Genomic DNA, 20,076 nt, shown 5'->3' on the forward strand with positions numbered 1-20,076 from the left:
ATCTGGCACGATTTTCGTTGGAGTATATCGGGTCATCGATTACGTATACAGAGGTGGTTCTGCTCGCCTCTCTCTTTATCAGTGTAAATAGACGGCTCCGGAACGCTGTTTCTTACGACGTCCTCTATCGTAACGCGTCACCCTGGCGCCCCACCCCCGCCTGCTATTCGCCGAAAATCCATTCGAACGCCCTGATGGGCGATTCATTCCGCTTGACGTAGCAGCCGGGGGCAGGGCGCAAGGGTGGCGCGTTGCAATAGAGGACGCCGTAAGAAACAACGTTAAGGAGCCGTCAGTCCACATTGATACAGGGAGAGATGAGAAGAACCACCCCATATGCGTAATCTATAGGTATGCTGAAACGAAGATCCATACTACGCCAAATTCGTGGGGTGATGCATCTAAAACAACTGGCTGTATGGACGGAAAACAGGTGCTTGTGAGAGGGATTTTCTGTAACAGTGACGTCTTGGAAGAAGTTACTTGATAATATTTCTAAACTTCCCGAAGGTGATGTCTTAACAAAATTCACTACTTCTCCCTCATAGTGGACACACTATCAAATATATCATGTAGTATTAGGAACATTGTTCTTTAAATGTCATGTACAGGTTCATTTTCTATCCATGTTATGAGAATACTTTACGTGCGCTCGTAATTTCTAGTTATTCCCTTTAGTGATCTATTCGACTCAGTAATTTCGACAACTCTTACTATGCACTCTTTTTTTCCATAATTCTTGCAACTATGTGGTTCTCCGTTTTTTCCCTCTATAGCCAGGAGATCATCTGAGACAGTTGCCTGTGTCTTCACGAACGACTGGAGTTTGGCTTCGTCGAGGCATCTCTCCATCTTCTGGGTCATATTCTCCGGATACGTAATCTCTCGGAGATATTAGCGGAAAAATCTCATTGAGCACGCATAGCACGAAAAGCAAAAGACAAAAACAAAAGCAAACAACAGCACCGAAAATAGAATTTTAAGATTCGCAAAGCTTTCTCTAATTTTAATGTCTGATATAATGATTAATGTCATGTTCGCAAGCATTCTCCATTGGAAAGTACAGACTTCATGGAATTTTCTCTGACGAGAAGAAAAATCAACCAGCGATTTTCGCTCGGTATAGACTCATCAACAATTAGGATCTTTTTCGCAGGTTACTAACTGTATCACTTTTTTTTCACATGCAAGAGATGTCAACGTTTAGACATTCGTCGAAAATTATTATTAGAAGCTCCCATATTATACAAAATGCATAGCACCTCCAAATACACGAACAAAAAACATCTTAATATGAACTTGAGGTATGGAAATACAAGTAGTGGTCATAAGTATGCACTACATAATAACATATTAGTTTATAAACATTGTCAACACGTAATAGTATAGAAGGCAGAATCACTGACTACCATGGTAACGTAACAAACGACAATTATGGAAGGTGTGCCTTCTGTTCAGATTCATCTTCTCAGGACGCTCTTCTCCGGACGACTTATCTTCTTCGCTGTATAGCTGGACAACTACTGTGCAAATGCCTTTTTACTCTTTTTACTTGGAGCCCATTTTTGCTTCAAGATCAACTCTTCCGAAGCGCCCTCCATACACGTGCGCATCAGATTTGATGAAGGTGAGCACAGAGCGAATTGTAATGTCGTTTCCGTTCTCTTCCTATAAATAAGTATTGACATCAAGGGACAAAAATTCGGTTAACTACGAAATCATTTTACCAGAATTTGTTTCGTAATATTTTTTTAGTCACATAGACCAATTGTGCACCAAAACATAAGAAAGGAAAACACTTTGTTTGAGCGAAAACGATAAAAGGAGGAAAAGAATTCAAAAAAATTGGCGCCCATTTTATTGTCAGTGGAATCTCAGATTCTACGTAGTTCTGTGTCACTGCTTTATTATTTTAAAAAATTGACTGCTCAGTGCGTTTGACGTTACTAACTTAGGTAGTAACGTCAAACGCAGCTTAGGTGCTTCCATGAGACTCGTTGGCTTGAGTACGCAAAAGAAAGTGCCTTTTGTATTTACTTGGAAAAATGAACAACAATGAACAAGTTTAGGTCTAGCGGACCTAAGTGATCATATTTGTATCATCAGAACAATCGCATCGTTGCGAACCATCCTACCACGATGCCACATAGTCGCTTAAAGGCATCCCTCACGAACCTGAGGTGGTACGGATTTCAGGTGGAGTATTCGTATACGGGGTCGTAGATTATGGAGAGGAGGGTGATTCCCTCCATTTCTTCCTAATTGCCGTAAAATACAGCCCGGGAGATGCGGCGCGTGCACAAGGTTGGCGCGCTTCAATCGAACTCGTCGTAGAAAATAGCGCGCCGGAACGCTCGAAGCCGCATCTTCCGGGCGTATACGAATACTCCACCTGAAATCCGTACCACATCACATTCGTGGAGCAATGCCTTTAACTAAATCTTTTTGGTTTAACGGAGAAAACAAGAAAAAAATGGAACAAACAATGAGATGTTTGCTGAAATGATAATTCTATGGATGATGTGATTGACATACGGTCGTTTACAGAACAGAATATAAAGCGTCAAAAGCAATCCAAAGCGGAATTAGAATACAAAACACCTAACGCTTAAAAGTCCAGGTTCGTTCTCCATTAAATTAACAGCTGCTTCTGCAGATATTCACAAAAAATACATCCTTATTATAAACGTCCTCAACATGTGTCATAACATCAGGTTCATTAAGAACTTTTCCTTTCAAGTTCAATGAAGAGAGTGGGAATTTTCTTTCCCGCGCTTTAGGACGGAAATGTCGCTTTTCCATCTGATGACACTGATCTGATACTACTCCTATATCGCACAAGTCTAATCTAAGTGATAGGTGGGGTCGTAACTTGGGTAAAGCTGTAAAGAAAGATGAACTGACATAAAACTCCACTTATTCATCCTTATGGTACTGTACTGATATGTAGAAATGTTTCGGTTTACTAGTTTACAGTTTATTTATACAGCTTCTTTTTGCATTTTTTAAAATTTGTCCCGACTTTTTGCCTAGAAACCACGAAAGCCAGCCGAAGCGTTACTCTTACCTGCAGTTGCGGACCAGTGTTGAGACCGGTTAGTGTGATGGGTCGACGCTTCGGCTAAAATATTGGGAATAGATGAAAACCAACCTAATGGAAAGAGCATTTATACCTCGGGCGCTACGTCCGCAACCTTCGATCCCTGCGCAAATGTAGAAAGACGGTTCTCCATAAAAGTGAGGATACCTGAGCACCTCACAATATTTTACGCCAGATTGTCATGAATTTTTCAGGATGTAGTAACGGATGACATCGATGAAATTATCATAGATTTTTTAGAAACCTTTCAAGTTTACATTTTATTTGAGAAACAGCTTGAGCAGTTCATGTCTTTTGTGGTGTGTGAGATATGAAAGTTTTCTTCAATATCTTAGAAAAACTCAATTGAACTTGAAGAAATTCTATTGTTGCTTAGACTAATTTAGAACAGTTCGATCAACTAGTTACTATAATTGACGTATACAATTTTTGTTCAGGTCCCTCTTCAATTTATCTATTTTTAGTGACTTTTTGCACTCTGTAGATATATCAACATCACATTATTACATCACATTTTGCTCGTCTTACAAAACAGTAAAGGATTTTGTTAGTTTTGTTAGTTTTTAGTAAAGGGTTTGTTGTTCGTGATGGGATGAGTAAAACGCAGAACTGAGGGGATTAAAGATTCTATTCCCTCCTTATTTTTGCTTTAATAGCGAGATGTGGCTCTACGAACGCTGTTGATTCGCTTTCATGGACGGCTTCACTAGGCATAACTTGTCTTTCGTCTTTTTTTAATTGTTCTTGCCACACTTTCCTATTTTTTGTACCATTCTTTTGTAACAACGATCAATGTTTAAATGGTATGTCGAAGATGTTGCGTTGATAAAAAAAATAAAGATTAAGGTTCTTCGCATCGGTTACTAACTTTGGCATTTCCGGATCACGCCAGATCGCGCCAGATCAGAATCCTAAATAATTAAGAAAACGCATGTGCTCCATACGTTTGCTTGTGGAGGACAACAAATAAATCGTATAGATCACAGCTCCTATCTTCCTAGACGGGTCTTTCACAGAAAGAATCAGTTCTGTAGCAGACTTTTCTGGGAAGATATAAATTCATTTATAATTTGAGTGCAGGGGGCTGAGGATACCATTACATGTGCGCAGTCGACTGGTCGACACCGTCCAGGCTTTTCATCCCATCCAGGGTTGATTAAAGGCAGCGTATAATGAAATTGATGGGATATGGAAACCCCAGAGAAAACGTAGTGTTCGAGTTGAAAATTGCGGAAACGGGGGTGGCCCCGCTCTCACCAGTCGTCCTAAAAAATGGCGAGGGGCTCGCATTAGCCCATACATAAAGGCACGCTAGAACGCGTACCCTCGTACACGCTTCTTTTTCCCCAGCAGCCTATTCTTGGTTTCACTTGATTAGGTCTGCGAGGAGATCCCGTTGATCTTTGACTGCTTGCTCGTAGATGCGGCGCGGCGCATGCACATGGATGGCGCATTGCAACTGGTTTCCCAGGAAAGGGCCGTCTTCAAAGCTGTTTCTTAGGGCGATTAGAGAAGTATGAGCAGAGCCACGATAGCTGCCGCAATCTACAACCCAACATCTACGTTTTCCTTAGATTTCTGTACCAATTTCGTCAATTTTCCTTCAACGCTGCCTTCGATTTAACATTGTGCTTGTCTAGGAGTTGATAGTTGTACTCGCTTGGTAGAGTGGTTGGTTTGCGCAGTTTAGTGGATACATTTTGTGCCCGTTCAGAGCAAAATCAAGGATTCGAAACTGAAGTCGAGTACAATGGTGCATTCCAAAAGCTTCACCAGCATCGAGGATTTTTCCCTCCACGTTTTGTTACTACAGAAAAAATATCATCCATACTCACCTATTGTCGCCCTCTCCACGCACTGGTAGGTTGAGCTGTTCACCACCTTCATCAGCGGCATTCCGAAGAAGAACAGAATAGTGATGACAGGATCAAACTGGATAATAAAAATCAGCCACATGTTTGAGAATTAGCGTTAAATCCAAAGTTGTATTTCAAAATTACCTTAAGTTGCTAGTAAAGAATAAAAACTCAAAATAGAGCTTGTAGGATTATTGATCAAAATGCCTATCAGTGACTTACAGTAACATTGTTGGGCATCACGTCGCCCAGTCCAATTGTTGAGATCGAAATGAACGAGAAGTAGAAGGACAGGAAATAATCGATACCGCTATCCTCCGGACCGGACAGCATATCGTACACGTAAATGAATGTGGTCGTTCCCATCAGATAGACTTGAAACGTACAATGTTATTATCGTAACTGATTATGTATAAAAGTTTTCTGGATTGACGTACCAAGCATTATGAGCATACATAAGATCACTGGTAGTGTGAAAACTTCGCCATCTACGATATCTCTTGAACGGAATTTCCTTAAAAAAAGTGTGGACCGGTTATATTGCAAACTGAATAAGAGTGGAAATAGAAAAGCGTTTTTTTTTTTGTGGTTATCCTCATTTGTGTTCAACGTAAACAGTTAGATGCCATTGGTGCACTACCAATATGAAAAACAATGGAGTGACAACAAAGCGAAAATGTAGCATTTTAGGACCCATTCACAAAGTTTCTTAAAAACGCTTCCGCTTCCGCGACAAAACTAAGGAAACAGGATTCGAAAAGATAGCACTTCTTAATTTTCAACAGCTTTCACAGCTCCTGCAAACTTCGGGCCCAAAATTTCTTATTTGGAAGAATTTTTCAGGGGTGAAAATTACAACGTGAAAGAGCACTACCATTATTTTCCATAACATTATTTTCCATTTTTGCTTAGATGAACTTCTTCCTGTGCTAGTTCTTAGTATTTGATGCGTATCATAGTTAAATAGGAAATTTTGTTAACTCACATACAAATCAGTAGCTAAAAAAATTCTCTACCTTAACGCTCCCACCAACAGTGTCTTCTTGTAAGTTGTCCAACAACTGGTGTAGAAATTATGATAATTCAGGCATCGGTGCGTGAAATGGCATAAGTGGCAAATGCGTTATCACTGTTTCTACTTTTCACACATAAGGCACAAGGCACGGATTAGAGCAAGCTCTTGTGTCACAACAAGGTCTCCGACATCAATAGACCATTTTACCATTTGAAGATGTTACGTTAAAAACATAGATCAGGGTCATTGTTTCGTCTAAAGGTATCCATTTCCGGTCGGATCTGTCCAGCATTCAAAACAGTGCTTGCACTGCATGATTGTCTCAAGCAACTTACTTACTTGGATACTAAGATGACCCGTCTTCAGTGGACGTGCGGGCATCAGCATCTCTTCCACTCGTTTCCTTCCTTCGCCATTGTCATCCAAGATGTTCTCAAGTTTTGTGAGTGACGTTGACGAGGTCCTTAAGCCGTATAAAGCTGAGCTCTCAGCTGTTCCAGCCGTGTAGCAAACACATCGTCCCGTCTCGTCGGCGGGCGTTCCTTTAGTCCACGTATCGCCAACGAATATCCAGGTTAGTCGTATGACAAAGTTTCCACGACTTGGGAGCCTTCAAGTTGTACTCCTCCTTCCTCGCAGTAGGCATTCTTCATGAGATTCGTCTTCTTTATGTTTATTCGCTCTCCTATTCTCTTCCTGGTCCGTTCATTTACTTGAGTATCTTTTCTGCTTCATTGGTTCTTCTCGAAAAGTGTCCGTCGTCCGTAACATGGAGGTTGGAGAGATCAACTCTTTCCCTTTCTTCCCAAGAAAGTGATTTCAGTATCCATTCTAATGCAGTCGTGCACAGTTTCGGCGATACAGTATCGTCTTGTTGCACTCCCTTTCTAATGGGTGAGAGGGCGGTGGAAAAGCTGAGTACTAGTGGTGCATCGATCGTAGCAATTGGTTAATGTCCGTCCTCACATACGACGCGTCCACACCTTGATCGACCAGCGCTGACAGCATTGCATTCGTTTCTACTCTGTCGAAGGAGTTCTCATAGTCGACGAATGTTAGAACAAAGGGCAGGGAGTGTTTCCAGGAAGCTTCTATTACCCTCGACATGGTCTCGAGCAACACGCCTCAGAAATCTGAAGCATTTCTCAAGCAGGAGGAAAAATGAGGTCAGCGTTCTATGAAGCTAACCGCATCTTCCTTCTGCTCGGAAATGAACGAATGCAAATAGAACGAACTGAAGATGCGATGCTAAAGGCGTTCAACTTTCGTGTAGACGATCTCGACTGTGAACACAGTGAAGTGTACTGAAGTGCACAGCGAATCTCGTTCACGATTAAATCAATCTCGTTCTGCATCTATGAGCTGCAAGATACGTAAAGTTCCATTGGATGGTTTCAATTTTGATTCAACACAGCTAACACTATTGCAAGTGACAATGTTGATTGACACAGTTAACACCATTGCAAGTGACAAAGTGTCGCTAATCAACCCTTTTAGGATCCACAAGCACCACTGCTGATACAGTTTGATATAAAGTCACCAGTTGTTTCTGCACGACCTTACGTGCAGTAAATCACAACTAAACTCAGAAAGGTGTCATTTATACAAATTAGTTACTCAAATTCCTGTGGCAAAAGGTCCTTGACTCGTGGCTTCTTACCTGCGAAGTGGAGCGGTTTTTTACCTGCGTTGATTTTTTTAAATAGCGTACATGGCTTAGCTCCCACCCTTCGAACCAAATGAAGACTTCGAGAGAAGACGACTGTGTGTTCATTCAGCACAGGTGCCCATCAATGATGCGCAATACAGAAGTTGTGGATTGTTTTTCCAGGTTTCACTTTTTCCAATGTAGTGGATAAGCTATTCCGCTTCAGTGTGAAGCAAATACGATGGTTCAAGCTGATTGGCAAGAAATTGAAAAGATTGCCGGAGAGAACAGTGCAGAAACGCCCATTTGAATGCAATGATTCTGGTAAAGTCATCTCATCGCTTCTTACCTTACCATTTCGTGCTTCTGAACATTCTCGACGAGAGCATTTACTATCTGTTTGACTTTCCAAGACGTACAACTCGGCAAAATAAGCAGTTATAGCAGGTTTAAAAGAAGATAGTTAATTAAATCATGAGTTCCTTGTATAAGAACTGGTGTGAACAATTGCTTGTCTCTGTTACTCAGATCCTAGGTCCCTTAGGACCTGTACAAGCATTGTAACCTACCTCCACCGAATAACACATTTTGCATAGATATTTGTCACAACAAGTAGCGTCCAGTTCCCAAGATGTCGGATTACAACTAGTGTAAGTGGCACGAAAAGGAGCCCGTAGATGACGACACACGTTTTTCCGAGCGTCGACTCAGGAGCGATTGACCCTGAACTCAACTCAGCATTAATTTTCATTTTCAAGTTTTCGACAAAATATCTTACTCGATCTTACCATAACCTGTTGTTGTGAATACGTTCATTGAAAAGAAGAAGCTGCTACCAAATGTCCACTTCATATTACTTCTGTTTTCAGCCTTGTAAAAAGTACTGTCCTTATATGCTGACTCTTGCTTCAGTAAAGTGATATAAGTTAGCTGAAAACGCAGCAAATAAGCTGTCGTTAGATGTCATCAACGCTATGAAAAGACTTCGATGAGCGATGACATTGAAGAAGATCGTGTCATCGTTGAAAGCGAATAAGTCAAAATGTCTGTCAAACAGACAGATGACGATTTGAAGAGTGGACATCGAGTGATGTGGCATAATCTCAAACTTAGGAATGAGTAGTTTTATTTTTTTTTTTTTTTTTTTTTTTTTTTTTATTTTTTTTTTTTTTTTTTTTTTTTTTTTTTTTTTTTTTTGTTTTTTTTTTTTTTTTTAAAAAAAAAAATAAAATATTTATTTTTTTCTTCAACCCTCTCCTTCCCCCAAAATTTTTTTTTTTTTAATTTTTTTTTTAAAAATTATTTTCAAAAAAAAAGAAGAGCCCCCCCTTTTTTTTTCGCCAATTTTTTTTTTTTTTGGCCCACCAGTTTTTGTTGTTTCTCCGCTTTTTTTTATTAATAAGGACCCCCCCCCCCCTCTTCCCCTTGTTTTAAAACAGCCAAGGTGGTTTTTTTGGGCCCGCTCGTTTTTTTCAGCGATGTTTTCTTTTTTTTTTTTTTTTTTTGGGATTTTTTGGGGGATTAAAAAACGCCTCCAATGTTTTTCGCGCTAGAACGTCTGATTCGCGTGCCAAGATAGTGACAGCTATCTTGAAAGGGGTGTTGTCATGACACTGTCTGCGATGAGCACCTAAAGGGGATGATGTTTTTGATTTTACGAGCCCATCTAGGTGCTCCTTGACGCGGATACATAGTGATCTTCCTGTTTCGCCAATGTACTCAGCCCCACATAACTGACAGGTGATTCGGTAGATAACCCCCGATACCACGCAATCACCCTGCCTCCCGCTTGGACAAACGATACAATTCGGTGTCTCACAAAGTCTGTCATATGCGCGATTGCGGACTAGCTGCTGCTTCAGGTTTACAGGTGGTATGTCCACTACTCTGACTGAGTCTTGCAGACCCGCCTGTCGTAAGCTTGCTCGCACTGCATTGCTCATGTCATCCGAAATAAAAGGAAGGCAGAAAGGGATCTTTGTTGCTTGTTCTACCCTGTGGCACCGCCGCTCAGTTGCGTGGCTTCGATTTGAATGAGAGACCTTTGCTGGGTACCCATTGGACTGAGCAATGCGGTTAGCCATGTTTATGGAGGCAATGCGCCCTTGAGCTTCAGATGAAACCGTTGCCGCTGTCTTAAACATATTTCCAATGACTGACTTTTTGGTTCTCCAGGGGTGCGCCGATTGGTAGTGAATCAGAATGTTTTTACAACTTGGTTTTCGATACCATTTTGTTTTCCAATTTCCCCTACACAAATGAACCTGGACATTGAGAAACGGCAGCCAGTTGTCTTTAGGTGTTTCCCTCGTGAACTTTATGTACTGGGATTGTTTATTTAAGAGATCGAAGCAAGAGTCCATTTCAGCTTGTGTTGGACATACAATGCAACAATCATCTATGTATCGGCAGTACAACAAAGGTTTGCGTTCCAGTAGGGGTTTTTCCACTTTAGACATGAAAGCAACGGCTAATGTAGGCGCAAGTCTTTGTCCCATGGCCAAGCCTCTAATCTGCCTATAGTATTGTCCAGACCAGCGAAATACGGAACATCTCAAACATTCGCTCAGCAGCATCATTATTTGCTGTATCGCAAAACCATACATGTTAAGAGTCCCCTGGTGTTCGACAAGCAGCTCTGATGTTGCTTGTAGTGCAGCATCGATGGAGACGTTGGTGTAGAGCGAAGTGTCATCGAAAGATTCGATGACACAATTCCCATCAAGGCGCGCTTTGCGGAGGTGCTCTATGAACATTTTTGTGTTTGAGAGATGAGCTGGAACGTACTGGAGTAGCTGGCTGAGAACAGTGTTAACGAACCAGGATATTCTGTCGGTGGGACCTCCAATATTGCTAATGATAGGTCTAACCTTGAAATCCCCTGGGTTGTTTGAACTAAATTCGGCAGCGGAAAGCTTGTGGGTCTTGATGAGGACATAAAGGACCGGGCAGGTGGGCCGATCACATTTTAGACGCGTGATAGTTGTTTTTGGTAAGCCTACTGATTTTGCGGTCTCTATCCATATCCTATTCAGGCGGCGATATTGTCTGCCAAATTCATGTGCCGATGAAGGGTGGTATAGACTCTCGTCCGTAAGGTGAAGTTTCGTTATAGCCCTGTCCAGTTCATTTGAAATCACTACAAATTCTCCTCCTTTATCACTGACCGAGATTTTGATCTTCCCCTCAGCGCAGATGTCACGTAGTTCGCACAAACCTTTGCGTTGTGTGGGTGTTAGATTTTCAAAAGCGCGTTTGTGTGAGTACCGGGAGAGAATTGAGAAAACCGAAGTAGCAAATAAGCGAAACTTAGTGTCTACCACCGAATTTGCCTCCTGTGGCTTGTACAGTAATGTAGGAAAAGTGATATAAGTTAGGAAAACTTGCAGCAAATTAAGCGTGTCTTTAGATTTTATCCAGGCTATGAAGAAGGCACTACGATGAGACGATAGCCATTGAAGAAAGATCAATACCAATCGTTGGTTCAGCGAATAAGTCAAAATGTCTGTCAAACAGACAGATGACGATTTGAAGAGTGGACATCGAGTGATGTGGCATAATCTCAAACTTAGGAATGAGTAGTTTAAGTTTCCAAAATTTAGGGTTGGAAGGAAACAAGAAACTGCAAGTATTCATTGTACTTTCAGCGCTAAAAATTTCGCCTATGCTTGATAGGGATTCCATTCTAGCCAAGGTGAAGGTTAAAGACAGCGTAACACGAAAATGTCCATGCTGGGTCTTTGTGAGAGAATATAGAGTTCGGAATGTAGATTACCGCTCGCTCGCTGTTTTCGCGTGCCTCGTAGGAACAAACGCTGTTTCCCATGCCATTTTTCAAGACGATTAAGCAGATTTGAGCGTAGCCACGCTAATACCCGCTATCTACGACTCTATAGTTGTACACACAAATCTCAATCGTCGTTAGTTTCGTGATACGTTACCTTTGAGGAAGAACAGTGTACGTGAGAATAGGAAAATATGTGTGGTCTGACATGGTTCTAACCGCTTACGCTCTTTGAAGCAGCAAAAAAAGGGAAAAAATCAGCAACAGACAGAAAACGGTTGAAAAAAAAGCGAAATTCTCACCTGGAGGTAAGCTACCATTATTTCCACTTCCACAGTTTTGTTAGGATTATTGACAGTCTCAGTCATTTCCCGTGCAATGCTCAAGATTGTCGAGTCCAGTTGTGCTTTCCTTAACCTCACTATCTGAACAATAAATTATGTTGCCTTAAATCGATAGCTTCTTGCATCCTTATGCTTCACATGTACAAAAGATCCAATTTGAGGGTACGGATTACTTCGATCACTCAAAGTGAGCATAGCAGCTAGGGTTACTGCGAGTTAAAGGCATCATCCCACGAATCTGGGGTGGTGCGGACTTCAGGTGGAGATTTTTTTTTGGTTTTTTTGAATTCCTATACGGGGTCGTATATTATGGAGAGGAGCGGGTGATTCTGTCCATTTCTTCCTAGTTGCCGTAAAAAAAACGGTCCGGAAGATGCAGCGCATGCACAAGGCTGACGCGCTCCAATCGAACTCGTGGGAAATAGCGCACCGGATCGCTCGAAGCCGTATCGTCCGGGCCGTTTTTTACGGCAATTAGGAAGAAATGGAGGGAATCACCCTTCTCTCTATAATCTACAATCCCGTACACGAATACGCCACTTGAAATCCGTACCACCTCAGATTCGTGAGGTGATGTCTTTAAGATTTAGGACTTGCAGCAGCTACCATATCCCCCAATTCAGTAAATCAAAACCAGATTTAGAAAAAAAAAGACTTAAACTCTTTTTAAAGCGGTCTACTACCAGGGATCACATCCACAATTTTGGTTGCACTTCAAGTTGAAGTGTTCAAGGCAATGTATCACGAAGTTGACGTTGTGTGGAGACCTGATGGAAAACATAGAGCTCGGCGCGTACATTGTGAAAATGATTAAGAGCACGCTCAGTTCCCTTGATCGTCCTGAAAAAACTGTGTGGGAACGGCGCATTCCTACTCTGGTAGAACGCGCACCATTGCACACGCTCCTGTTCCCCCGGCAGCCCATTCATTGGTTTCGCTTAAATAAGTTGGTGAGTAGACTTCTTTCATTATCGACCGTTCGCTTGTGGAAGCGGCGTTCGCACAAGCGTGAAGCGTTTTCAAACACCTCGCAGGAACAAAAACTGTTTCCCACGCCGTTTGTCGAGACGATTAGAGGAGATCGGGCGGGGCTTCGCTCATACTCGTAATCTACACCCCGAACTTTGTGCTCCTCATCATGTTTCCACAGCACGTCATTTGTGTGATGCGCTGCCTTTGATCGAGATCGAATAGGTCGGCCAATACGACTATATTTGGTGAATTGATGCTACACATGCATCCATATCCCATGCATAGATAATCACACTAGCGGCGCAACTCGGCAGGAATACAGAAATTCGCATCAATACAGGCAATGATAGAGTTCGTCGACTAATACATATTAAGCTGCATAATGATTTAGAAAACTCTTCGCTAAGACTGATTTTGGAGGTCTTTGAGGTCTTGAGTTGGTCCATCCGTAATCTATCAGTACTAGTAAAGTTTCTGCAGGGAGCCAATCATTTTCGTAGTTCTCCTTGTCTAGTCGGATCAAAACGACATGGAGCTGGATGCAGTTACGCAAGCGGCTGCGTTCGAATCGTTGCGGTAGAGCGTAACAGTCAGCGTCGAAGAGGAACCTTCGATAGCACCATTCGTCACTGCAGTTCGCGATGGTCCCGCCTCGATTGGAAACGCTAGCTTCATCGCGCCGCTTCGAGTGCAACCGCTTACGTAACTGCATCAAACTTCTGCGTTCTGATTCGACTACGCATTGTTTTTCTGCGCAATTTCTGTGATAACAGACGTCTCTTTCACTCACATCGTGCTCGTAATTCGACTCAATGAAGAAGAACAGAGTTGCACCAAGCAGAGTGTATGCTAGCACAAGAAGCAAAAGACATATATGCTGGAATCCAAACGCCTTCGGATCTCTTAATATTGAAAGTATGGTGCTGCGGAGGCCTGAAAATACCACTTCCTCGTCTCCGCTTAAAGAATCTGTAGGTCTTACTTACCCTGTAAACAGCCAACTCGCTTATTCGTCTTGCGCTTATTTTGAAAAGTGTTGTAACTAGCAGAAGGGCCATCCGCATTTTCTAAAAGGCTGCTTCCTTTCATGATGGTTTTTGCCCTTTTGCTTCAGTTCTTTAAATGAATTGCGTACTTGACTTTTGTTTATATAACCACGGTTCACTCTTTACTGTGAACGTCGGCGGCTCGTCTATTGGTTGAGCCACTTCCTCGGATGTGGGTACTGTAGGTACTGGTGTATGCTCCACATTATTGCACCTGAAAATAGTGTGAGATAGAGGACCATCTCATTTTCCTTCTCATGTTATTTGATACAAAATAAGTCACTTCAGGTGTGCTTCCTTATCATTGTCAACTAAAGGGAGAAGGCAACGTAATACGGAACTCCCGTAGTTGGGAAACCTGTGAGAAGTTATAGAGTTCAGGATATAGGTTATGAGTACAAGTGCGCCCTCGTTCAATTCTTCCTAATCGCTCTGAACAAGGGCCTGTGAGAAGGCGTTTGTTCCTACGAGGTGCGTGAAAACGTTTCACTCTCGCGTCCACAAGCGTGCGGTCTAAGATCAATGAGGTCTCCTCAATAGCTCATTCAAGTAAAACCAATGAGTAGGCTTCTGAGGAGGCTTGAGTGTGCACAACGGGGAGCGTTTTCACGTACCTCGTACGAAAAAAGAACGCTTTTCCCACACCGTTTTTCAGGACGGTTAAGGGGGAACTGAGGGGAACCATGCTTATATCCGTAAACTGCACCTCGAGCCCTATAATTCCCGTCAGGGTTTTCAACAGTTAAGTGGTTTTTTCAACATAAATACTGAAGCTCTTTTCTAACTTCTTCTTCTAGGGTTTCAAGGAAAAATATACTAACAAGGACCTCATGAGCTACACATAGCTATCGTACTAAGTTGAGGAGTAATACATTAACGTTTTTTAGATTGAAAGTGCACACAAACATGAAGTGTTCACGAAGTATTTGGTTTTATTTGATAGAGAACTTTTTGTTCTAGTCAACACAATTTCTTGATTTTTCAGCCTTACTGATTTTCGTATTTTGTCTTTAAATATAGAATGGAATGTCAAAAGGACAAAACAAAGCATTTTTGGCATCATTTGCACCTTTCCTTCAAGGTTTTACTCAAACTGATTGCGAGATCTATATTGAACATGGACAGTACCGAAGACGGTACAAAAAAGCTTTGCAAAACCAAAGGAAACGTGAAAAAGAAATAATATCCAAAAACTGTATTGACTAAAAATAACTGCCAAACCACTAGGAAAATAATGTTAAGAAGTGTTTCTTCCTGTTTTTTAGACTAAAAATAGAAAAGTAGATGAAATGAGTTTGAGAAAAGACTTTTTTTGAATCGATTCTTAACCTTAGACTTCCTCATTTCTTTCATTACCTTCCCACTTTGGTTTTTGCATCACTTTTCAACCACAATTCAACAATTGATATATTGTAGCACTGCAACTGCTTTGCCGCTTACGCTCAGGAATCGACCTGGACGATGAGAAACTTCGAAAGTTTCCAGATTTCACGTTAAGATCTCCTCAGGCCCTTAGAACAATTTCATGAGGTCCGGGGATCTTGTAAAACGGCAGTGGACCCCACCATACGATATAATCTCTCGAAGAATATTTTTTGGATCAAATACGAAGATCTAACGCAGCTGGCAGGAAACTCTTTGAAGGGATCGATACCTTCTATTACTGTCGTGTCCAATAACAATAAATTTGCTGCCCTTCAAAACTTTTTGGGATATTTGAAAAATATTGGTAAGTTCGACTTACTCATTAAGTTGTGAGCAAATTGAAGAAATCAACGAGGCACTGCTTTGTGACGGTGGTATAACACCTGCAATACAAATAAAACCATACTTGTACGGGCCGAAGGTACAAATACATGTATTACTGAATTAAGAAAGCAAACATTGACTGGAAATATTCTAATGATTGACAGTTGATCAGCAAAACAGAAAAAAAAACAGTCATTACCTAATTTCCATTACAAAATTAATCATCTGGAAAGCGTTAGTGGAATTCAAAAAATAATTTCTTTCGAAATCAATTTTTTTCGTTATTATTCTACCAACAGAATCAATAGAAAACTAGGGCAAGGAGTTCTAAGAAAAAAAACATTCCCTTACCATCCTCCTTAACTTTTACAGACTTAAAACGTCCATTTTGTTTAACGGCATCTTTATTCTCCTACAAAGAAAAAACCGTAACGGACATAGCAAAACGTTTAGAAAAAAAAACGAGTTGACAACTGACATCGTTGCCGGGGACGTGCAACAAATCTTTGGATTTGTTGCTTTCGTTTTCTGTTGTTGGTTCTTCCGTGGTCATTCACCTGCTGAAAAAAACCTCATCAAATTATAATTAAATTTAGAGAGGCGATCAAGTCACGCGTCATATAAAAAAATGGATGTTGGAACTAGAAGAAATGAAGGATTTGGCAACGAGGATCCGGGAAAACAGAACTTAGAAATTAGCGTTTAGATAATTCAATAGTCGCTACGTAGATGGTGATTCCTGACAGACTACTGTAAAATGACAATATAAACTACGAAAGGAATCAGCAAAAACACTTTTTTTTGATTGATACACACTTTTGTCAAGTTTAGTAAGTTTTATATATGCAAAAGAAGTAAAATTACACACAAACACAGATTGAAACTCGCTGCGCCGGAGTATTCCCTCTTCAGAAACTTATCCGTTTTCCTCCACTTCGTTCATCTGCGCCAAACAGGTGTGACTCGCTGCTGCTTCAGGACAAAAATTCGTCGCGAATGGAGCGCGGAAGCATTAAACTGTTGGAAGTCAAATGCTGGAGTTTTTAATCTTCGCGTCCTTGTACCTTACGCGATAGATAACGATATTTTCCTACCCTATTTTAATGTACTTTCGAGTTCGTCCATCATTTCTAAGAGGGAACTCGTATAAAAAAAATTCCTGTTTTAAAAGACAAATAAATTTCTGGTGCTTTCTCTTGGTGTCATTTCAGTACTGTTCTCTGAGTTAGACTGTTTGGAAGTTTTGCAGAAGATTTCCCGATTAACTGTGGAAAAAACGTCGCTGTAAAACATGGATGCTGCAGGAGTTGTCACCTAATCGTTTCTGACTCGGACTTACCGATAGCCGCGGGCGATCTTGTCTTCTACGCCCAATTTTAGACATCTATTTCCTATTTGGAACTGTAGAATTGGAGGAAGTGGTTGTAATTCGTGCAATCACGCCGATCTGGTGACATTCTCAATGATCATACGTTCTGCCACATACAATATGTACAACAAAAGCGAGCACTTTTTCGAGGGTAAGTCCTGTTTTCATTGAATTTGGCGCAAAAATGTTTGGTTCAGCGAAAATCCCACATTTTTGTAAATGTCATATCAAATTTATTGGAACTCTTTTTCAAAATTACATAAAACTTTCAGCAAATGTCCTCATGTGCAGATCAAATGTCCATTGCGAACACCACATTAATTGAATTGAGGCTATTTTTCTTTTTTTTTGTTGGAACTATTTAAAATTTAGTTAGTATACATGATAAGACTAAGACAAAAAATATCTGTGCACTTTCGGATGATTAGGATGAATAAGGACTGTAGCAAAGGAAACCGCGGAGTTATGGAAAAGTGAAAAAAGCTTCCATAGAAGATTTACTACTGAATAATTGGAAGTGTTCACTTGAAGATATTTTTATTCCACGCACTTTTTTTGAATTTTGGCGAAACCACCCATGTTCAGTGAGCTAAAATCATTGCTAAACAGAGCAGGTGGATGTAGGTAAAGTCGATGACACATAACTACAGTAATCGCCCTGTTGAACAGATTAAATATGTGCAGCAAGTTCACAAACGACTTATAACCAACCCCGACAACCTTGGACTGATGGGTCGGGACGAGGTAGTAGTCCTAATCCAACTCTACATATTCCATTGCGTTGTCACAATGTATGCGATGCTGGCGAAGGTCGTTCGTTGTTCGCCGTTTCCTCATAGGGAGGAGACCGAACGGAGGAATGATTCGAACAGATTTCTCCGAAAATAGTGTTAAGGATGACATCATAGCGTTGCTTATCTAGCCAAGCAAACAAGGATGTCGTCGTTTACGATCCAAACTGTTTACATAGGTCAAAAGGGTAGAGGTCCACAATGGTATGTGGTTGCCCAAATTCTAAAAATAGCGAACGTAGCTTGAGATTCCGTTAATAGGAAGAGAATTTCGCATATAAGTCACAATTCATTGTTTGGTTTGATAGAAAACTCGACGAACAATCGCTCTTGCCCTCCAAACTCTCAAACTCACTCAAAAACTCTTTTATGTTCCATGAAAATAATCAAATTAGCCACTAACTAAGGTGATGCACTCCAACCCCTTGACGACAGCGTGGCACTAAGGGGAGCCGTGCCCTATTCGACGGTTATTATTTTCATAATTTCTCAGTTCAAGGAAAACGTTTTTGTGAACAATGGGCTTATCATTACCTATTGTCACAATTTCTTTGTTCAAATATAGCTCGTAAAAGTTGATTTGCGTCAGATACGGGAAAAAACGCACTGTCGTCAATGAGTCGAAGGCATCGTTTGGCAGAAATTTTCGACACTTTGTCTTTTCTAGGAGTAGATCATATTTGGAATCTAATTGCCCAGTGATCAGAGCGCTAGGGTTTAGGGGCATCAGTTCATTCAATAACGAATTTTCCTACATCTTGTACGAGTGACGAAGATGGAGAGCGGAAAATGACTTTTATTCCCCGTATATATGCATATTTGCAAATAATCACTCTTTTAGATAGATTGAATCAATAAATTAGTTTTTTCCATAGAAATACTTTATATTTGTATACCGTCATTACCAAACTTTCTTACGTAAACAACGAAGGGATAGAATATTTGATCTCGCCAAAACAAATAATGCAGATCTTTTTGTTTTTTTGTTTTTTTTTTCTTGCAAGCTCTTTTCAAGCGTAAAATCGGATGGACGAACAGCAAGGATATGCACTTTTGCTCTTCACTGAGCAATTAATTTTTAATAGAGAAATACTCGGGAAATCCCGTGCAATTTAAAGTGGCTCAAAGTAACTAAAAGAATTTCTTTGTGAGGTCAAAAGTAATGCTGAGGACTGACACGATTTAAATGGAGCAGCTCTGAATATTGATAGTAGTGTGATTAATATTGATTGCAGAAGGGAATGGACTGAGCAAATATCGAACATGAGATAGTAATACAACACAAAGTACGCGTAAAAATTAAAAAAGGCACCGCCTGGAAAAAAAACGTTATCGCTTTGAACGAAGTCTAGCATTAGGTTTTTCTTTTAACCTCATGGTTTCCTGTGCCTGCACTTTTGTATCTTACGTAGCCAAATCTTTATTGGTGCCTAAGCGGCACTACAGAAAGGAAAAGAACCAGCGCTGAAGAAAGGGGGCAACTTCTCTAGATTCTATGAAGACAAATTATTTTACTAATATTTTACCAGTTATTTTACTAATACTAACAAAAAACTAACTACTAACAAGAAATCCCCTGAATTGAAGGCAGTGTATCACAAAGTTGACGGAAACCGTAAAAGAAAAGTAGAGTTCGGGTTGCAGGTTACGGTAACAAGCATGGCGCCGCTTAATCCCCCCTAGTCGTAAAGACCCTATTGATTTTCGTACGCTCGCTCATGGACGCGGGGCGTGCGCGAAGGTTGCGCGAAGGCGCGTTGCACCTGATTTCGTACCAAAGAACGCAGCCTTTAACACCGTTTTTTCTTTTACGAAGATTACAGAACGATGAGTGGAACCACATTGGTTTCCAAAATCCACGACCCTCTTTCGAACAGCGGACTTTCTCTATGGTTTCCGTATCGCGTCAAAATCGTGACACGTTGCCTTCAAGGGTGTTGTCAGCAACTGTACGTTGATGGACGGCAGAGGATTGGAAGACGAACTGGAGGACGGATACTATTCTATCAAACACCAATTGACACCAATTAAACCAACAAACACGTGTTAAGAAGATTCAGAAAGAGAAGACAGTAGTGTAAGTGAAGTAAGTTTATAAGAAATGCGTTCCTAAAAATGAGGAGAGAATGAAATCAGATCAATGGTCCTGCGATTAGATATGGATGGGCGTCAAATGAACAAACAAAAAAAGAACCGGCAAGTCCGTGAACGTTAAAGGTTTTGGTAAGACCATAAAAAAAGAAAAAAGTAACAGAATGCATGGAGTATTGCTTTATATCCTGCTCCTGTGAGGGTTCGATGACCTCGATCTTGTCTTCGAAATGCGGCAAGAAGGGCATTTCTTTTAAAGTTTCCTCTTTTGAAAGATGATGTAACTGTAGTTCCATTGTGCTTTCATTCAA

General features: G+C 40.9%; 1 protein-coding gene across 1 annotated transcript; it reads right to left on the minus strand.

Moving 5' to 3' along the window:
• Positions 1-1,548: 1,548 nt before the first annotated feature.
• Positions 1,549-16,067, minus strand: RB195_011092 (uncharacterized protein; the record flags this gene model as incomplete). Its single annotated transcript, XM_064192369.1, has 15 exons — positions 1,549-1,668; positions 3,068-3,121; positions 3,174-3,247; positions 4,936-5,032; positions 5,179-5,330; positions 5,394-5,470; positions 8,189-8,342; positions 8,408-8,549; positions 11,706-11,828; positions 13,510-13,652; positions 13,706-13,786; positions 13,855-13,979; positions 15,510-15,573; positions 15,866-15,926; positions 15,993-16,067. 15 exons carry the CDS (start codon positions 16,065-16,067, stop codon positions 1,549-1,551), a joined length of 1,542 nt encoding a protein of 513 aa, XP_064049952.1.
• Between the last annotated feature and the right edge of the window lie 4,009 nt (positions 16,068-20,076).

This window comes from Necator americanus, chromosome III (assembly GCF_031761385.1).
Source record: "Necator americanus strain Aroian chromosome III, whole genome shotgun sequence".
Lineage (NCBI taxonomy): Eukaryota > Metazoa > Nematoda > Chromadorea > Rhabditida > Ancylostomatidae > Necator > Necator americanus.